Source organism: Gorilla gorilla, chromosome 4 (genome assembly GCF_029281585.2).
Source record: "Gorilla gorilla gorilla isolate KB3781 chromosome 4, NHGRI_mGorGor1-v2.1_pri, whole genome shotgun sequence".
Taxonomy (NCBI): domain Eukaryota; kingdom Metazoa; phylum Chordata; class Mammalia; order Primates; family Hominidae; genus Gorilla; species Gorilla gorilla.
The window spans coordinates 53728119-53746662 of NC_073228.2; the positions used below are offsets into that span (position 1 = coordinate 53728119).

The 18544-nt window shown below is 57.1% G+C and overlaps 2 protein-coding genes, 1 long non-coding RNA gene and 1 pseudogene across 7 annotated transcripts; 2 read left to right on the forward strand and 2 right to left on the reverse strand.

Moving 5' to 3' along the window:
* Window positions 1–8: 8 nt before the first annotated feature.
* PCGF2 (polycomb group ring finger 2) lies at window positions 9–14471 on the forward strand. Of its 5 annotated transcripts, none has more exons than XM_063706461.1 (11): window positions 9–178; window positions 7938–8089; window positions 8698–8794; window positions 9127–9182; window positions 9263–9313; window positions 9517–9625; window positions 9783–9837; window positions 9930–10025; window positions 12198–12278; window positions 12768–12876; window positions 14116–14471. In XM_063706461.1, the coding sequence occupies exons 2-11, from the start codon at window positions 7978–7980 to the stop codon at window positions 14208–14210; spliced, it is 861 nt and encodes a 286-aa protein (XP_063562531.1). In that variant the 5' UTR covers window positions 9–178; window positions 7938–7977; the 3' UTR covers window positions 14211–14471. The 5 variants fall into 5 exon arrangements, with proteins under 5 accessions (XP_063562531.1, XP_055244250.2, XP_030867460.1 ...); XM_055388275.2 differs by adding an exon at window positions 403–904 and having other exon boundaries at window positions 13–178; window positions 12768–14471; XM_031011600.3 differs by having other exon boundaries at window positions 13–178; window positions 12768–14471.
* Window positions 5287–7960, reverse strand: LOC129533784 (uncharacterized). The gene is made up of 3 exons (XR_008680152.2): window positions 7836–7960; window positions 6221–6378; window positions 5287–6073 (listed from the first exon to the last, which is right to left on the reverse strand). It is a non-coding gene; the product is annotated as an uncharacterized lncRNA (long non-coding RNA).
* On the reverse strand, window positions 13301–18286 carry CISD3 (CDGSH iron sulfur domain 3). Its single transcript, XM_004041848.5, has 4 exons — window positions 18034–18286; window positions 17646–17681; window positions 16999–17118; window positions 13301–15093 (listed from the first exon to the last, which is right to left on the reverse strand). The coding sequence occupies exons 1-4, from the start codon at window positions 18079–18081 to the stop codon at window positions 14914–14916; spliced, it is 384 nt and encodes a 127-aa protein (XP_004041896.3). The 5' UTR covers window positions 18082–18286; the 3' UTR covers window positions 13301–14913.
* On the forward strand, window positions 16518–16636 carry LOC115934704 (uncharacterized; annotated as a pseudogene).
* Window positions 18287–18544: the final 258 nt, after the last annotated feature.

Sequence of the window (18544 nt, forward strand, 5' to 3'; positions counted from 1 at the left end):
TCCCCTCCCCTCCCCTCTCTCCCTCCCACCCCAAGCCGCTTTCACAAACTCCTTTCTTACCATAGGTTTCTCCCCTCCCGCCGCCCGGGCGAGCGACACGGCTGCGGCCCCCCTCCCCTCCCTTCCCTCCCTCCCTCCCATTCCCCCTTCCCCGAGACCCACCGGACCCCGAACCCAGGTAAGCGGAGCGGACTCCCCCTGCCTTTCCCTCTCCTGGCCTGTAACCCTCTGGGGATTGGGATGGGGGCCGGCCGTTCTTTGCAAGCCCCGATGGGAGGGGGAGGCTCTGAGCCGATCCTGCCTTCGCACCCCCCGCGCCCCGTCAGTCCCTAGCCCAGCTTGCCCCGTCCGCCTTTCTTTCTCCCTTTTTTCTGTCCCTTTTTCCCTTTCCTCTCTTCCAAGATGGCCGAAACGGGCTCCCCCTCTTAAAGATTTGGCGTCTCCCTCGACCACCGCCTCTTTGTGCAGCAGCCCCCGGGCAGACCCTGTTCCGAGGTAGCGAGGGGGAAGGTCCGGGGCAGCCGGGAGGGCTTGCGGGATGCGCGCTGGGTTGGGTCGCCGCTCCCCACGAGCCAAAGCCGCCTCTTGCTCTGCCAGATCTACCCCCTTTTCCATCTGTGCAGGGGTCGCTCTCCCGTGGGCACAGGGGCGCCGTGGACGCGCGGGGACTTGGGGCCGGCAGAAGGGGATGTGCTTTGGGGCGGCCGCGAGGCCGGGGGAGGGCGCCCTTCCCGGCCGGGGTCCGGGTCCTCTCGGGCACCTCCCCCCGCCGGTCCCCGCTCCCCGTCCCGGCGCCGGCGCCCCGCCCCCTCCCTGAACCACCTCAGCAGAGCCTCCCTCCGGAACACCCCTCCCGGGGCCCCGCAGAAAGTTTGGCTCTACGGAAGGTGGGAGCGGCCACCCGGTAACTGGGGTCCCTGATCCTTGGACATGGGCTCCTGGGGAAGCCCGGGCGCTGGGGGTAGAATGGGGATGGAGGGAAATTTATCGCAATATTTCCCATCGCCAGCGGAAGCAGGGGGGTCTGCTAAACTGGCCCCCTTTCCCCTGGGACGCCCAGCCACCCCACCCTCCGCACGCCCTCCTGCTGCTAGCTCTGAGGGCGTGGGACCCCCGGGCAAGCAGACACCCCCTGCCTGTCTCCACGGTGGGCCCGGGCATGCCCCTCGCCCTCCCCCACTGCCCCTGTCTGCCCATAATCGCTCCGGTTGGCTTGAGGTGGGAGGAGGCGGCATGGAGGCGGGTGAATTTGCCAGTGGATATTGTGGAAGTGTTACCCAGCGCTTCCCGAGATCTTTGTCCCTCAGTGTCCCCCATGCTGCCTCAGTCTCCCCAGAGGTCTGTCTCGAGGGGAGGGCTGTCTCCTGGTTGTCCCCTCCCCGCTCTGTTCTGATGCCTCCTCCTCTGGGACCTCTGGCAGTTTCTGTTCCTGAAACTCTTTAATTTCTCTCCTCCCTCCCCCCTTCACTCTGGTCCAGGGTGTTATTACTGGGAACATAAAGCCAGCTCTGTTGCAGCTTTTTGGTGGGAAGGTTTTCCCACGGGCTCCCCTGGTTGGGGGTTGGGGGATTGAGGCTTTAGAACTGACTTTGGAATGAAGCAGGAAACCAACCCCAGGATCCAGACCATGTGTAGCTAGGTAGGGTTCAAGTTGAAGTCTTGGGGGTTGGGCAGGAAGGGGGACTCTGCTGCCCCTGGCCTTGCCTGAGAGATCTTGGTTGATGGAGCTGTTGTCATGGGAATGGAGAGAGCCCGAACAGGAAGAGGGTACAGCTTTGTGCAGGTCACATGCCCACTGCAGCCCTCCAGCCTCTGGTCCCCAGAGCGGACTTTGGAAGCTGAACTGCTTTTGTTGCTGGAAGACTTATGTTATAATTTACCCTGGGTGGACCAGGGGCGTACAAAAGGTTAGTGTGTGTTTGCAGGGTCTGGTTCCAGGCAGGGATGTCAGGCTGTGTGCTTCTAGGTGGGGGGTGGATGTGGATGGCTTCTGCATGTAGCGAGGGTGGGCCTGGCTCTGGTCTGGCTGTGATTGTGTGTGTGTGTGGCGCAGGGTGGGGGAGGGTTGTGGCGTGTCTATCTGGCCTTGTGTGTAGTGAGTGTGAGAGGTGGAGGGGGGTGTGTCTTGCTGTATGTGTGTATATCTGGCAATGTGTATATTTTGGGGTTTTGCCTTTGTTTGATCTTAGGGAGTTGAGAGGTGGGAGAGGGAGGAAGGGAGGGTTGAGTAAGCCCAGCTTCAGGAGGCCCTTTTCAATGCATGGTGGGGACAGGGGAGCAGATCTTTGTGCCATTGTCAAGGATTGGGGAAAGTTGGGAGGTTCACAGTGTCCCTAGGCAGACCCTCACGGCCCCAAACACAAATACAAGGGGCTTGCGCAGTTGGACCCACGAAGCTGGGAGAGGAACAGAGTCATAAAACCCCTGGTCTGAGTCTTGATGCTGTACTCTGGCTGGCTGTGCTTCCCTGCAGCCTCTGTTTCCCTATGTGTAGGAAGTGGGGTAAGGCGATTAACATGTGCCTCCTCTTCCTGCCTCAAGGCAGGAGTCCATGCTGATGGTCATGTTTGGGCCAGACTGACTCCCTCCCAGACGGCGGCCCACTGAGTGGTTTTCCCGCCGCTCCAGGGAGCTGCTCTTTTCCCCTCCCACCTGCTGGGATGAAGCCGGGCATTACTGCTTTAGATGAGTGAGGAGGCTGGCCAGGTGCCAGGATGTGAAAAGCACTGGGGTGGGAGTCAGGCACTTTCTTGTCGCAGGACTGCCACTGCTTTGCTTTGTGACCTTAGACAAGTCACATCTGAGTGTGCTCATCTGTAAAATGAAAGGATTGAACAGGTGCTTCTTTTTCTTTTTCTCTTTTTTTGAGATGGAGTTTCACTCTGTGGCCCAGCTTGGAGTGCAGTGGCACGATCTCCACTCACTGCAACCTCTGCCTCCCAGGTTCAAGCAATTCTCTGGCTCAGCCTCCTGAGTAGCTGGGATTACAGGTGCCTGCCACCATGCTCCGCTAATTTTTGTATTTTTGTTTGTTTATTTGAGACAGAGTCTCGCTCTGTTGCCCAGGCTGGAGTGCAGTGGCGCCATCTCGGCTCACTGCAACCTCTGCCTCCTGGGTTCAAGCGATTCTCCTGCCTCAGCCTCCCGAGTAGCTGGGACTAGAGGCGCGTGCCACCACACCCAACTAATGTTTTGTATTTTCAGTAGAGACAGGGTTTCACCATGTTAGCCAGGATGGTCTCGATCTCCTGACCTCATGATCCGCCCGTCTTGGCCTCCCGAAGTGCTGGGATTACGGACGTGAGCCACCATGTATTTTTAGTAGAGATGGGGTTTCACCATCTTTGCCAGCCTGGTTTTGAACTCCTGACCTCATGATCCATCCGCCTTGGCCTCCCAAAGTGTTGGGATTACAGGTGTGAGCCACCACGCCCAGCCGAACAAGGTGCTTTCTAAAAGCCCTTTCACCTCTGCAGTTCTAGACATCTGGATGTGACCTTGAGTGACTTTTCCCAAGACCTGGAGACATTCTAGTGAGGGAGTGGGGCTGATTTCATTTGGAGGCAGGGAGAGCAGAGAGAGCTATGGCATCAGAGAAGCACAGGGGCCTTGGGGCTGGGAGACCCACTGTTTCCACAGGGGACCATGAAGAAGTGAGAGAGGCCTAAATTGCAGGGTGGCTTCCAGAAAGACACTGGTTAAAATGGAGAGATGGGTCTGGGTGTGGTGGCTCATGCCTGTAATCCCAGCACTCTGGGAGGCTGAGGCGGGCGGATCACTTGAGGCCAGGGAGTTGGAAACCAGCCTGGCCAACATGGTGAAACCCTGTCTCTACTAAAAATACAAAAATTAGCCAGGTGTGGTGGCACACGCCTGTATTCCCAGCTACTTGGGAGGTTGAGGCAGGAGAATCGCTTCAATCCAGGAGGCGGAGGTTGCAGTGAGCCGATATCTTGCCACTGCACTCCAGCCTAGGAGACAGAGCGAGACTCCGTCTCAAAAAGAAAAAAAAAAGAGAGAGAGAAAGAGATGGTGGTGTTTTCTTAGCAGGGGTCTTTAAGGATTGGGAAAGACAAGTGCCAGGCTTGAATGGCAAAGAGGGGTCGGGGTTGGATGCTGGGTGCTGAGCAAGCTCCCTTCCTGCCACAGTAGCAATAGCCAGACCCAGGGCCTCAGGGCCCGGAACGTGGGCCGCCTAAGGGTCACACACACCCTTGCAAAGACAATGGCAGAAGACACTGAAGGGCTTGGCTTCTGCTTGGGGAAAAGTGGTGTTAGAGGTGGAGGCAGTGCTCAAGTCCAGGGAGGGGTGGACACACAGTTGGGACTGACCTGTTAAAGCCCCTGAGCTCTGCAGAGGCCACTTCCAATGGTGCTTGGCCTCCCCTTTCTGTTTCTTGGGATCTGTGTCTCCCACTCTTTCTCCCTCGAGTTCTTCCCATCTCCCAGCCTCTTCCTCAAAGTAATGACAGCTGGATTTCCAGTCACCCATCACCCCTTTTCCCTCACTTTCCCACAGCACACCAGCCAGTGCAGCGGGGGAGGAACTGGGTGTCAGGAATTCGGGGCCTGGGGCCTCCTGGGGTGGGGAGATGGGGAGAGGGTGCTCTAGGGAGTCAGAGCTCCTGTTTACATTGCTCTTGGCACCTGCTGGCAGGGCCCTGCAGGTAACCATGGCAATCAGGTGAGGAGCCAATCAGTGCTTCTCCCCACCCCCAGCCCCAGAGGTAACAGTCAGAACCTGTGGGGATGGAATGAGGGGAGCAGGGAGTGTGGCAAGGGGCTTATTTTCTTAAACTGGAGAAGGAGCAGCGTTTCATTCAGTCAGCACCACCTTGGGCCTCGTGTCTAGAAAGGGTCCAGAGGAACAGGCTGGGGCTGAATTCTCAGAAATGCTCGGGGAAGTGATTGGGTGAGGGGCACAGCCATTCGCAGTGTGGGGCTCTTGGCTGTGGGGTTCTTAAGAGCAAGTGTCAGCCGGGTGTGGTGGCTCACACCTGTAATCTCAACACTTTGGGAGGTGGAGGCGGGCAGATCACTTGAGGCCAGGAGTTCAAGACCAGGCTGGCTGACATGGTGAAACCCCATCTCTGTTTAAAAAAAAAAAAAAAAAAAAAAAATTAGCCAGTGTGGTGGCACGCACCTGTGATTCCAGCTACTCAGAAGGCTGAGGCACAAGAATCACTTGAACCCGGGAGGCGGAGGCTGCAGTGAGCCGAGATCGCACCACTGTACTTCAGCCTGGGCAACAGAGCAAGACTATCTCAAAAAAAAAAAAAAAAAAAAGAGCAAGTGTCTGCTTTGAAAACAGCGAGTGTGTGAATGAGGTGGCTCGGGCGATGTGAAGTGTGCGGAGCCTATGTGTGTATGTGTGTGTACGCGTGCACATGTATATGAGGGTGAACGGGAGATAGATGAGGGCATGCGATTTACCCCAGCAACAGAGACTCCAGGCATTATCAGAGCTCAGCATCAGCATGTTTGTTGGTGGCTCTGCACACACACATAGATGCATCTGGACACACACATGACTGACAGGCAGTCACAGGAAGTACCTTTGGAGGCCCAGACGGCACGTACACAGGATGGATATTACACACGCTCAGAGAGACAGCCACTTGGATTGTTCTCTCCTCTGGATGGTTGTAATAATATTTGGGCATCTTGCCAGGGACAGGGTTACTATGGAAACGACCAAACAGTGGAGTATCCAGCAGCTTTCTGCGTAATTGCAAAGGGGGGACCCATGCAGGGAGGGCTGGCCGAGGCCACCCTGCGTGGGGTGGGAACCCCTCTCCCTTCTCAGATCCCCGGGGCCGCCACCTCTCCGCCATGTCTCTGGGCTTGCTGTAGGACTGGCTTGTTCCCCTCTGTCTGCCCTGTAACCTGGTATCTCTCCCACGTGTGGCCTTTGTGTCTCTGCATCTCTTTCGGTCTCTGGCCAGGTTCCCTGAGCCTCTGTTGGCTGTCTGGGTCCTGGCCAGACTCATCCTGGGGTCTCTATAGAAACTGCTGATCCCGGCTGTGAATTTCTTGTCCTAGAAAACTCAGTGTGGTGGCTTTAGAAATCTTTCTGGAAAGGAGAGAAGGGTGTGAGTATGTTGTAAAGGAGCTGTTGGGGCTTGGCCACCCTCCCAAGCCCCACCCCTGGGCTTTTACTCTGGGAAAGAGGAGGGAGGGGCTGTCCCTTCCAGGTGCAGGTTTGGTTTGATTTCTTTACCAAGAAGGAAGCACGGTGGCCAATCCAGAGCTGGGCTTTTCACCTCTCTGGACCCTGCCCGGGCCTGGCTGGTGTCGAGCAGGCGGTCTGGGGACAGAGCACTTTCTGCCCAGCTTTGGCAGGCATCTGTGAGAGCCTGTGGTTTGTCACTGGACAGCCTGTGAACAGGTGGCAGAGGCGTCACCAGGGCAGGAGACAGTGGGAGAGTAACAGTGACCATGTGGGGGGAATTCCTGCAGTGTGCATGAAAGGGGGGTTCCTGGACCCTGTGTGCTTGTGGACAGGGAGCACTCATGCAGGGGGCTGTCCATCAGGGGCACTGGGAGGGATTCCTGTGGCAGGGGTATAGCCTTTTTGCCTAAACTCTTTTGAGTCCAGGGCTAGGGCTGGAGCTGCACGTTCCCAACTTCAGGCATGTAAGGACCCTCTCTGTTCCCTGCCTGAGTCGCAGGCCTGGAAGCCAAATGATTAGCGTATGGTGGATTTTCTGAGAGCAGCCTATATTTGGCAGACTTTAGAGGAGGGAGGTGCTCCAAAGCTTAGGCTGGATGCAGAGCCAGAAGCACAAGTGATGGCTGCGGCCTTCTAACTTAGGGTAGCCTGTGTCCATGGTGTTTCCAGGGAACCCTTCCTGGAGGAGGAGTGAATGGATGGAGTAGATAGGAGGCTGGGACGTAGTGGAAAGATCAAGTCTGAGGCCCTGCACCTGGGTGGGGGGGTTGAGGGAGTAAGGATAACTTATTTTTCCCTTCTTCTATTCCTTGAAGTTTCAGGCCAGTGGCTGCTTTATCTAAGTTTCCTCCTAGTTCCTAGGATGCTTTAAATGTGGACCATGTGAGTGAATACGGATTGGGATTGGAGAGTTTTGTTTTTGTTTTTCTTTTTTTAGACAGAGTGTCGCTCTGTCACCCAGGCTTGAGTGCGGTGGCATAATCACGGCTCACTGTAGCCTCGACCACCCAGACTCAAGGGATCACGTGAGGCAGGAGGATCCTCCTGCCACAGCCTTCCAAAATGCTGGGATTACAGACATGAGCCACTGTGCCCGACCTGGGATTGGAAAGAGTTTTAAAAACCCTCTTCTCTTCCATTTTCCTGCCTCCTCACATTCTCTGGGGAGTTGGGCAGTACATCCTGTGGCCTAACTTCAGTCTTTCCTCCTGCTCCTCAGAGGAAGCCTAACCTTGTTGCTCAAGGCTGTGTGACTCTCCAGAGCCTGGGCACCCAATGAACTCTCAGAGGTGGCCAGAAAGAACCAGCCACATGTACACCCCCAGCCCACCCTGAAGGCAGAGAAGGGTCTTGGGCTCAGGGAGAGATGTGCTGTGGGGAGGGGGGAGGTGTGGAGTGAAGCGTAAGAGGGGCTGCCGAGACTCTGGGTTTCTTTTTTTTTTCTTTTTTGAGACAGAGTCTCGCTCCGTCGCCCAGGCTGGAGTGCAGTGGCCTGATCTCGGCTCACTGCAAGCTCCGCCTCCCGGGTTCACGACATTCTCCTGCCTCAGCCTCCCAAGCAGCTGGGACTACAGGTGCCCACCACCATGCCCAGCTGATTTTCCGTATTTTTAGTAGAGATGGGGTTTCACCATGTTAGTCAAGATGGTCTCGATCTCCTGACCTCGTGATCGGCCCGCCTTGGCCTCCCAAAGCGCTGGGATTACAGGCATGAACCACCGCGCCCGGCCAACTCTGGGTTTCTGATTCCACTTCCGTTTCCCAGGGCAACGCTCCCCAGTCCCCCCACCCCCGACCCCGGAATCATGCATCGGACTACACGGATCAAAATCACAGAGCTGAACCCCCACCTCATGTGTGCCCTCTGCGGGGGGTACTTCATCGACGCCACCACTATCGTGGAGTGCCTGCATTCCTGTGAGTTGGGGGGAGGGGAGCTGCTCAGGGTGGGCAGCCTCTGTGCCCAGATTGGGGCGGGCACGGCCTGAGGAAGGTAGCACGCAAACCCTTGCCCTAAAGAGCCAACGCGCCCACGTGTCTGCTGGGAATCCTTAGGTCACAGAGGGCCTACCTCGCAGGGGCGACTGGGCGCGGGGCATCAGCCCAGAAGTTCATTTCAAGGACTCACATCTGAAATCTCAGTTCTTTCTTGAAATGGCTGAAATTTTATGCCCTGAAGACGCAGACACCCCTTGTTTGCACTGTGGGCTTGGCAGCAGCGGGGTGGGACCCAGAGGCATCTTGAACACGCTGGCTTTTGTCCCCCACTCCATCGGGGAGCTTGGGACTCAGGGCTGACCTTCTGCATTGTACATGACACTGGCCTGTCTCACACAAGATCCAGCTTCCCTCAACAGTGCACAAGGACAGGTACCACACGTGCAGAACACACATCGCCACATTGGGCCTCGGAGCAGGGACAGGGTGGAGGAGGAGGGATATCTGAGTCTGAGCAGAGGGCGGGGAGGCTGGTCCTGGAGTTGGAAGTTGGCTCTGACTCTCCTCTCTCTCTCCACACCCCCAAGTCTGCAAAACCTGCATCGTGCGCTACCTGGAGACCAACAAATACTGCCCCATGTGTGACGTGCAGGTCCATAAAACCCGGCCGCTGCTGAGCATCAGGTGGGCTTGGCACCGCACCTCCCGTCCCCGCGATCGTCTGGGTCAGCCTCCCCCATCCCTCCCACGCTCCGTGCTTCCTTCAGCCAAGGCGGCAGGTGTGGGAGAAGCATGGGGTGTGGACCTGGGCTACTCCCCGACCTTGGGGTTACATTTGTCTCATCACAGGGTGAGGCATACTAGAGGGGCAAAGACCAGACCCACAGGGATCCTAATGCCTGGGCACCGGTCTCAGGAAGGGGGTGGGAAGAGGGGTCCCCTGGCTGGGAGAGCAGGGCGAGGTCAGAGCACTCTGGAGAGCGCATTGCTGATAAGCCCTGTCCATTTTTCCCCAGGTCTGACAAAACACTTCAAGACATTGTCTACAAATTGGTCCCTGGGCTTTTTAAAGGTATCTGCACTCCATTCCTCCTCCACTGACCCCATTTCCCAACCCATGGCCCTGTCCTCAATCCTGCTGCCTTCTTCCAGATGAGATGAAACGGCGGCGGGATTTCTATGCAGCGTACCCCCTGACGGAGGGTGAGTGTGCTCGCGTCTGTTTGTGTGTGCACAGTCTTGCCTGGGACCATGTAGGTGTGTAGCGCTACCACTCACCCTCTGACCTCTGCGCACACCTCCCCAGAAGGTGGCCGGGCTCACCTGGCTGAGTTCATGATCTCTGGGTCCTTGGCGGGCTCCCTTCCTACATCCTCCGCCAACCCGAGAGCTCTCTCCTTCTGCAGTCCCCAACGGCTCCAACGAGGACCGCGGCGAGGTCTTGGAGCAGGAGAAGGGGGCTCTGAGTGATGATGAGATTGTCAGCCTCTCCATCGAATTCTACGAAGGTGCCAGGCAAGTCTGGCCCAGGCTGGCCCCTTCTGGGTTCCTAGTCTGGGTCACCCCTTCTCCCACCCAGGACCCTCTCTGGATGTGTCCATTGAGGGATCATCCTCCTGGGTCTCCTGGTTCTTCCTGGGTCTTCCTAGCTTCATTCTTTCTCCGTCCCCAGGGACCGGGACGAGAAGAAGGGCCCCCTGGAGAATGGGGATGGGGACAAAGAGAAAGTGAGTGCTGGGGCCTGCCCAGGACTGGAATGTGGGCTGGGAGGGAGTGGCCTGGGGTGGATCCCCTACCATGGGTGCCTGTGCCCCAGCAGACAGGGGTGCGCTTCCTGCGATGCCCAGCAGCCATGACCGTCATGCATCTCGCCAAGTTTCTCCGCAACAAGATGGATGTGCCCAGCAAGTACAAGGTGGGTCCCTGGGCCTTTCAAAAAATGGGTGTCTGTGTATGGGTGTGTCAGACAGTCTGTGCAGCGCAGCCATTGGTCAGAGCTGGCTAGGTATCACCCAGGGCTTGCGTGGTTAACTGAGCCCATGCGTTAACAGAAGGGTGGTTGAAACCAAGATTGGGGGCAGTCTAGGGGTGTTGAAGTCAGTGTGCAGTGGTGCATGGGACCAAGACAGTGTGTATGTGTGCACGTTGCACACTCGGAACTGTGGCAGAGGTGAGTGCAAAAAACGCAGGGCCTCCTCGGGCTGGTTGGCTGTGGGAAGGCTAGTCTGAAATTCCAACGGAGCTCCAGGACATAGCTTTTCAAGCTTGAATGTATATGTGTCCCCTGGAGATCTTGTTAAAATGCAGATTCTGATTTAGTAGATTCCATATTTCCTTTTTTTTTTTTTTTTTTTTTTTTGAGATGGAGTCTTGTTCTGTCACCAGGCTGGAGTGCAGTGGAGCGATCTCGGCTCACTGCAACCTCCGCCTACCGGATTCAAGCGATTCTCCTGCCTCAGCCTCCCGAGTAGCTGGGATTACAGGCTCCTGCCACCACACCTGGCTAATTTTTGTAGTTTTAGTAGAGACAGGGTTTCACCATGTTGGCCAGGCTGGTCTTAAACTCCTGACCTCGTGATCCACCCCACCTTGGCCTCCCAAAGTGCTGGGATTACAGGCATGAGCCACGGCACCCGGCCAGATTCCGTATTTCTAACAAGCTCCTAGGTACTGAAGGTCCATGGATCACACTCTAGGACAGTGGATCCTAAACTGTTACCTGTTAAATCTCATGAGTTAACTCACATCTTACCAGTTAAGTCAGAATTTCTGGGGGTAAGATGCAGGCATTGATTTTTTGTTTTTGCTTTTTTTTTTCCCCCCTTTGTCACGCAGGCTGGAGTGCAGTGGCATCATCTTGGCTCACTGCAACCTCCGCCTCCTGGTTTAAAGTGATTCTTGTGCCTCAGCCTCCCAAGTAGCGGGACTACAGGTACATGCCACCACACCTGGCTAATTTTTGTACTTTTAGTATAGACAGGGTTTCACCATGTTGGCCAGGCTGGTCTCCAACTCCTGGCCTCAAGTGACCCACCCGCTTCAGCCTCCCAAAGCTCTGGGATTACAGGTGTGAGCCACCGCACCTAGCCAGGCATTGGTGGGTTTTTGGTTTTTTGTTTGTTTTTTGAGACAGAGTCTTGCTCTTGTTGCCCAGGCTGGAGTGCAATGGCAGGATCTTGGCTCACCGCAACCTCTGCTGACCCCCCGGGCTCAAGCGATTCTCCTACCTTAGCCTCCTGAGTAGCTGGGATACAGGCATGTGGCACCACACCCGGCTAATTCTGTATTTTTCGTAGAGACGGGGTTTCTCCATGTTGGTTTGGCTGGTCTTGAACTCTCAGCCTCCCAAAGCTCTGGGATTATAGGCTTGAGCCACCGCACTTGGACTAGGCATTGGTGTATGTTTTTTGTTTTGTTTTTTTTTGAGACGGAGTCTCGCTCTGTCGCCCAGGCTGGAGTTCAGGGGCACTATCTCCGCTCACTGCAAGCTCCGCCTCCCGGGTTCACGCCATTCTCCTGCCTCAGCCTCCCGAGTAGCTGGGACTACAGACGCCCGCCACCACGCCCGGCTAATTTTTTGTATTTTTAGTAGAGACGGGGTTTCACCATGTTAGCCAGGATGGTCTCGATCTCCTGACCTTGTGATCCACCCGCCTCGGCCTCCGAAAGTGCTGGGATTACAGGCGTGAGCCACCGCACCCGGCCACATTGGTGTTTTTTAAAGCTCCCTGGGTGATTCCATTTTGCAGCTGGGGGTGAGAGCCAGAGTTCTAGGAGATCCCCCTGAGCCTTTTCAGCTCCTCTGGGAGACCTGCCAGAGATAGGAGACCCAGACAGCTGTGTGCATGGTGGGACCAGGGGCTGCTAACAATAGGGGAATCTTCTCTGGAACCCTTCCTGCCTGGTGGTCAGGAGTTATGTTGGAACAACTCTGACAGGGAAGTCAAATCCACAGTGAAACCCCAGAGAAATAAGGGACCATCTGTAAATCCACCCTTCCCATTGCCCCACCTCCCAGTCCCCCACATTCCCAGCCTGGAGCCCCGAGCTGGCCAGGGTCATGGTGTCCTCCGCTTCCCTCCCGCAGGTGGAGGTTCTGTACGAGGACGAGCCACTGAAGGAATACTACACCCTCATGGACATCGCCTACATCTACCCCTGGCGGCGGGTGAGCCAGCGAGTGGGGCGGGCAGGGAGCAGACTCCCGCAGGGTCTGGCATTGGTCTGTGGCCACATGGGCCACCCTTCTGTAATCAGAGACAGTCTGTCCCTTGTCCCATGAGCTGCATGTCCAGGGTGGCTTGCTACAGCAGGTCAGCCTCTGGGCCATCTCTTGCGGATGACTTTCAGCTCAGGAGACAAGGCTCCTTGGGCAGACGGTGTCCCCCGATTTGGGGGCAGAAATAGGTGCTGGCAGCTGCCGTCTGTTTGCCTCCCTCTCTCCCGTCTCCTCTCTGACGGAGTCTCTGCTCTTAGACCTTTTCCCTCTCTGGGTCTTCATGCGCCCTGTATCTTTGTCTCTCTCCTCTCCAAGGCCCCATCCCATCCCTTTTTTCGAGTTTGGACACTGTGGGGTGGAGCTGGTGGCCCTTTAGTTGGACTCTGTCTCCTGATACCTTCCCCTTCCCTGTGTCTCTCCTCCCCACTCTCCCCGCAGAACGGGCCTCTCCCCCTCAAGTACCGTGTCCAGCCAGCCTGCAAGCGGCTCACCCTAGCCACGGTGCCCACCCCCTCCGAGGGCACCAACACCAGCGGGGCGTCCGAGTGTGAGTCAGTCAGCGACAAGGCTCCCAGCCCTGCCACCCTGCCAGCCACCTCCTCCTCCCTGCCCAGCCCAGCCACCCCATCCCATGGCTCTCCCAGTTCCCATGGGCCTCCAGCCACCCACCCTACCTCCCCCACTCCCCCTTCGACAGCCAGTGGGGCCACCACAGCTGCCAACGGGGGTAGCTCGAACTGCCTGCAGACACCATCCTCCACCAGCAGGGGGCGCAAGATGACTGTCAACGGCGCTCCCGTGCCCCCCTTAACTTGAGGCCAGGGACCCTCTCCCTTCTTCCAGCCAAGCCTCTCCACTCCTTCCACTTTTTCTGGGCCCTTTTTTCCACCTCTTCTACTTTCCCCAGCTCTTCCCACCTTGGGGGTGGGGGGCGGGTTTTATAAATAAATCTATATATATATGTACATAGGAAAAACCAAATATACATACTTATTTTCTATGGACCAACCAGATTAATTTAAATGCCACAGGAAACAAACTTTATGTGTGTGTGTATGTGTGGAAAATGGTGTTCATTTTGGGGGGGGGGTCTTGTGTAATTTGCTGTTTTTGGGGGTGCCTGGAGATGAACTGGATGGGCCACTGGAGTCTCAATAAAGCTCTGCACCGTCCTCGCTGTTTCCCAAGGCAGGTGGTGTGTTGGGGGCCCCTTCAGACCCAAAGCTTTAGGCATGATTCCAACTGGCTGCATATAGGAGTCAGTTAGAATTGTTTCTTTCTCTCCCCGTTTCTCTCCCCATCTTGGCTGCTGTCCTGCCTCTGACCAGTGGCCACCCCCCGCATTGTTGAATGTCCAGAAATTGCTAAGAACAGTGCCTTTTACAAATGCAGTTTATCCCTGGTTCTGAGGAGCAAGTGCAGGGTGGAGGTGGCACCTGCATCACCTCCTCCTCTTGCAGTGGAAACTTTGTGCAAAGAATAGATAGTTCTGACTCTTTTTTTTTTTTTTTTCCTGTGTGTGTGGCCTTTGCATCATTTATCTTGTGGAAAGGAAGATTCAGACCCTGAGAGGTCTCAGCCCTTGGAGGAGGGCTAAGGCTTTAGCATTGTGAAGCGCTGCACCCCCACCGACCTTACCCTCACTGGGGAACCCTCACTAGCAGGACTGGTGGTGGAGTCTCACCTGGGGCCTAGAGTGGAAGTGGGGGTGGGTTAACCTCACACAAGCACAGACCCCAGACTTTGCCAAAGGCAAACAGCCTTCCAATTGCCCCTCCACCCCCAGCTGAGGCCCGGTCACCTGGTCAGGACAGAGCAACTGCATCTAAAAGCACAAGAAGACAGAAACCTGTAAGCTCTGACCCCACCCCCACCCCTTGAGAGGTCAGCGGACCACCTCCTTAGGGACAGACCCTGGCAGGTCGCTGCCCACCGAGATTTCCTCAAGTGTGCATAGATCTGAGAGGAGTTGGGAGTCGAGACTCGAGATTCCATCATAGCCTAGGTGTGTGGGGTTGGGAGCCCCCTGATGGGCTTGTCTGTGTTTGCACCTTGTCCTGTGTCTGAGGTCCTGTGACTGTACCCTCCTTTGCCCTGGGACATCTGTATCTCTTGGCTTTGTAATAAATGCTGCATACTTTCTGGAGCCTGTAGTTCTTTGGGGTGGAGGGAAGAAGGGAAGGGTGCCTCTCATCTCTGGGTTTAGCCTGGCTTGGGGACCCCATACAGAATGAATCTGAACTGCCCTCTCCTGTGGCTGGTCAGGTGCCCCCAGCCCACAGAGAGGTTAAAATCTGGAGCAGGAGGCAGCACATGGGCCTCATAGCAGTGACTGCAGGACTACCAGTCTGGTTGGGCAGGCTTGTTTTTGCCGTCTTCCCCATCAGCAAACATTGAACCAGGGCCCACTCCCGCCTGCCCCAGACTGGAGACTTTTAGGTTATAAGGAATAATTCTTCCTTCATGAGCCAGCAGTGGGTACCAGAATCTCTTGGGCTCAGCACCTGTTTCCTTTCCCACAGAAGGGGGTGCCTGTCAGAGGCCTGGAGCCAAGGCCACCTGTGGCTGGACAGCAGCAGCCCCCTCAGAGTGGGGAGCCCACTTCTGCCTTCTGCACGCGCTCACTCCTGTGGGTGCCATCGCAGTACGGGGGCCTCTGAGTGGCCTTGCAGGTACAGAGTGCCACCATGCGGGTCTCTTGGGCCTTGAACTTGAGTGGAGATAGGCCAGTGCGTTGGAAGAAGTGGGAGCCGTCACAGAAGGGCTGGTGGGGGAAAGACAGGAGTCAAAGACCTGACCCCACCTGCTGGGGCAGGGCAGGGCAGGCTGCATGAGCTCAGGGGGAGTGGAGCACAGTGGTTAGGGTACAGGCTCCAGAGCAACACTGCCAAGGCTCACTGAGTGACCTCTCTTATCTGTAATGTGGGGGTGATAAGAGTAGAGTTGTATGAGGAAATAAAATAATGATCGTGATGCACTTTGCCTATAGTAAGTGTCTGGTAAGTATTTACAGTCTTTATAGCATTAGTCTCTGGGACACCCAGAGGGCCAGGACACTAATAGAGAGAGAGAGAGAGAGACAGAGAGAGAGAGAGAGAGAGAGAGAGAGAGAGAGAGAGAGAGAGAGAGTGTGTGTGTGTGTGTGTGTGTGTGTGTGTGTGTGTGTGTGTGTCTGAGTCTCCACTGGATCATGAAATTCATTTCCTTCCCATGTTCCTGGGTTAAAACTTCTTTGGGCTGGAGAGTACACTGTGGTAGCAATTTTGTTTGGCTCCAGGGAATAACTGGGCACGTGACAGGGAGTGAAGGTTACAAAGAGGAGGGGATGCCCCATAGCAAACTGGCTGGCTGGCACAGAAGCGTACTCCCCATCCCAGAAGCCGCTCAAGCAGAGACTGGGTAATGGAAACAGGCCCAGAGAGGTGACATGCCTTGCTAGCTGAAGGCAGAGCTGGTGCCAAGGCCTTTTTTTTTGACAGGGTCTCACTCTGTTGCCCAGGCTGGAGTGCAGTGATGCAAACACGGCTCACTGTAGCCTCAACCTCCTGGGGTCAAGCGGTCCTCCTTCCTCAGCCTCCAGTATGGCTGGGAACACAGGCCTGCCTCCATGCTAGTCTTTGGTGGGGGTAGAGGCATTTGTAGAAGCGGGGTCTCAACTTTGTTGCCCAGACTGTTCTTGAACTCCTGGACTCAAAAGAGCCTCCTGCCTTGGCCTCACAAAGTGCTGGGATTACAGGTGAGCCACCTCGCCTGGCTGAACCAAGGCCTCTTGACATTGGAGTTAGGGTGGGATGGAAAGGAGATGAGAGAAGCGTGCAAATAGAAACCAGCAACTTGTCTTAGAGGGCTTGAGGTGCATGGACCTAAGTGGGACTCAAGGACCCTGGGCTGCTGACACCATGCCACATAGCTTGAAGGAACACCAGTCAGAGCTCTGCTCAGGAAGGAAAGGGGCCAGGGAGGCAAACAATATGGGCAGGTTCCTGCTGGGATGAAAGGCTCCTGGGCAGAAGGGGAAGCAAGTGGGGCAGGCAGTGAAGCTGAGAAGACAGCAAACTGTGGCAAGCGGCCAGGAAGTCCCATAAACTGAGAAGGAAGAGTTTTCTGGAAGAAGAGTAGAGACGGGCACAGGGGAAGGCTGGGAGGCTTTGGAGGCAGGAGAGCCTGAGCAGAATCTCTTCCCAATGTGTCTACGGCCATACCACCCTGAATGCGCCCAATCTCATCTCATCTCGGAGGCTAAGCAGGGTCAGGCCTGGTTAGTACTTGGATGGAAGACCGCCAGGAAATACCAGGTGCTGTAGGCTTTCAGGGTTCAAGGCCTGGGAACCTGTGGCCCAGGTGCTTCCTGGAAGGAGACAGGGAAGGGCCAGGTGAGCTTCGCCATGCAGTGCACCTCTGAGAAACAAACAGCTCCAGAAGAGCCCACTGGAAGCCTGGCCACACCAGGCTGGCTGTGTGACTGAGTTTCTGTCTCTCTGGCTTCATTGCAAGGGGTAGATGCAGTGAGCTTAAGGTTGCTGGTGGCACTGGCCTTCTGTTCCCAAGCCCCCTTGGTGTCCCTCAGGTATGTGTGGGAAGAATAAGATCATCCTGGGTGGCAACTCACTGGAGACACCAGGCTGTTCCTAGCCAGAGGTATCAGTAGGAAGGCAGACGGGGGTCTCACCTGCTTCTTGCTGCGGCCACACACACACCACCTGTAGGTTTTCCCTGCCACCAGCTCCACCTTGATGGGGGTCTTCAGGGCCACCACGGACCTGGCTGGGGTTCTAGGGAACCACCGGGCCTGTGGCCAGGGAAGATGAGGGGCTCAGGGTTAGCTCAAGCCCTGGAAGCACCATCCGGCCTGTGACCCTTCCTAGTTTCCCACCGGCCTGTGTGTGTGGCAGGTTTCCTCTACAAGAGGCTGATCTGATGCCACCCAACAAGACCGTTCCCCAGGACACCATAGGACTGTGAGCTTTGGACAGGGAGGAGATTTCAAAGCCATGCAGGCACTCAGGTTTCAGGGTCCAGCTGCCTTCCCTCAAACGCTGGCTCCCACCTGCGTGCTAGGGAAGGCGGGCTGGGATCCTTCCAGCCTACGGCAGGGCCACCCACACTGGGGCTTGGTTCATTAGGTGCTGCTGTCCTCAGTACAGAAGACTGGCGCCCTGCCCAGTGCCCTCTGGTCCGCCCCACCTCCCTGAGAGCCACGGGCTAACTCCAGGGAATAGGGCTGTACTCTTCCTAGCTCCATTTCCTGTTTCTGCCTTTGAGATCTCCGTGCCTGGGGGTCTTGTGCGAGGAGGAGGGGAGGATGGGGGTACTTACCAGCCAGGAGGAGATGTCCCGCCGCGGGTTCAGGTCCTGCAAGGTACGCAAGCATGGCAGGCGTCACAAGACGGTGGTTTGGAAACGGAAAAATAAAATCAGTGGAAAGGGAAGGACACGGGAGGCCATCTAGGAAGGAGGAGGTGACAGGGCTGAAGGGGCGAGGGAGGAATGAGAGGGTAAGAAAAAGGTCGCAAGAGAAGGTGCTGGCTGGGGAGGTCCTGGCAGGGACTGGCGCTCGGGAAAAGCCTGTGAGCTGAGGCAAGCCAGACACCGGCGGGACGGGCCGGGAGCTCCGGGATGCTCGGCCGGGCCGGGGCTGGAGTGGGGGCTGGCAGGGGCCCGGCTGGGGTTCGGGACGGGGCTGGTGCAGGGCGGGGGTGCTCACCCGGGCGCCACGCGCCGCCGGCCGCAGGATCGCCCCCACGCCGCGCATGGTCGCCTCCCGCGCCGCGCCCGCCCGCTGGCTCCGCCCCCGCCGGGTCACCTCCCCGTCCCCTGGGTCCCCGGCCCGCCAGGCCCCGGAAGACGCCGCGGCATTCTGCGAGGGCGGAGGCCAGGGGCGGGCGGGGTACGGAAGCCCGACCACGGCGCCCGCCCAGCGGCCTCCTCAGCGCGCCGGGCGCGAGCGGTCGGTCCCGGCGCCCCCTGCCGGGCGGGCCTGGCAGTGGAACGCCCCGCGCGCAGCCTCGGCGCCTGGGGCACCCCCGAGGGCGCAGGACCCTCCCAGGAGTCGCTGTTGCTGGCCGAGCCTAGGCCGCGCTTCTGGGAGCAAGCGCGCGGGCGTCGCGTCACCTCGGGACGGGTCAGGGTCCCGACGGCCGGGGCCCACGGACTGATGCACCCTGCGTGGTGGGCCCGGGTGTGCTGAGCGTCTGTGCGCTCTCTGCCGCTGAGTG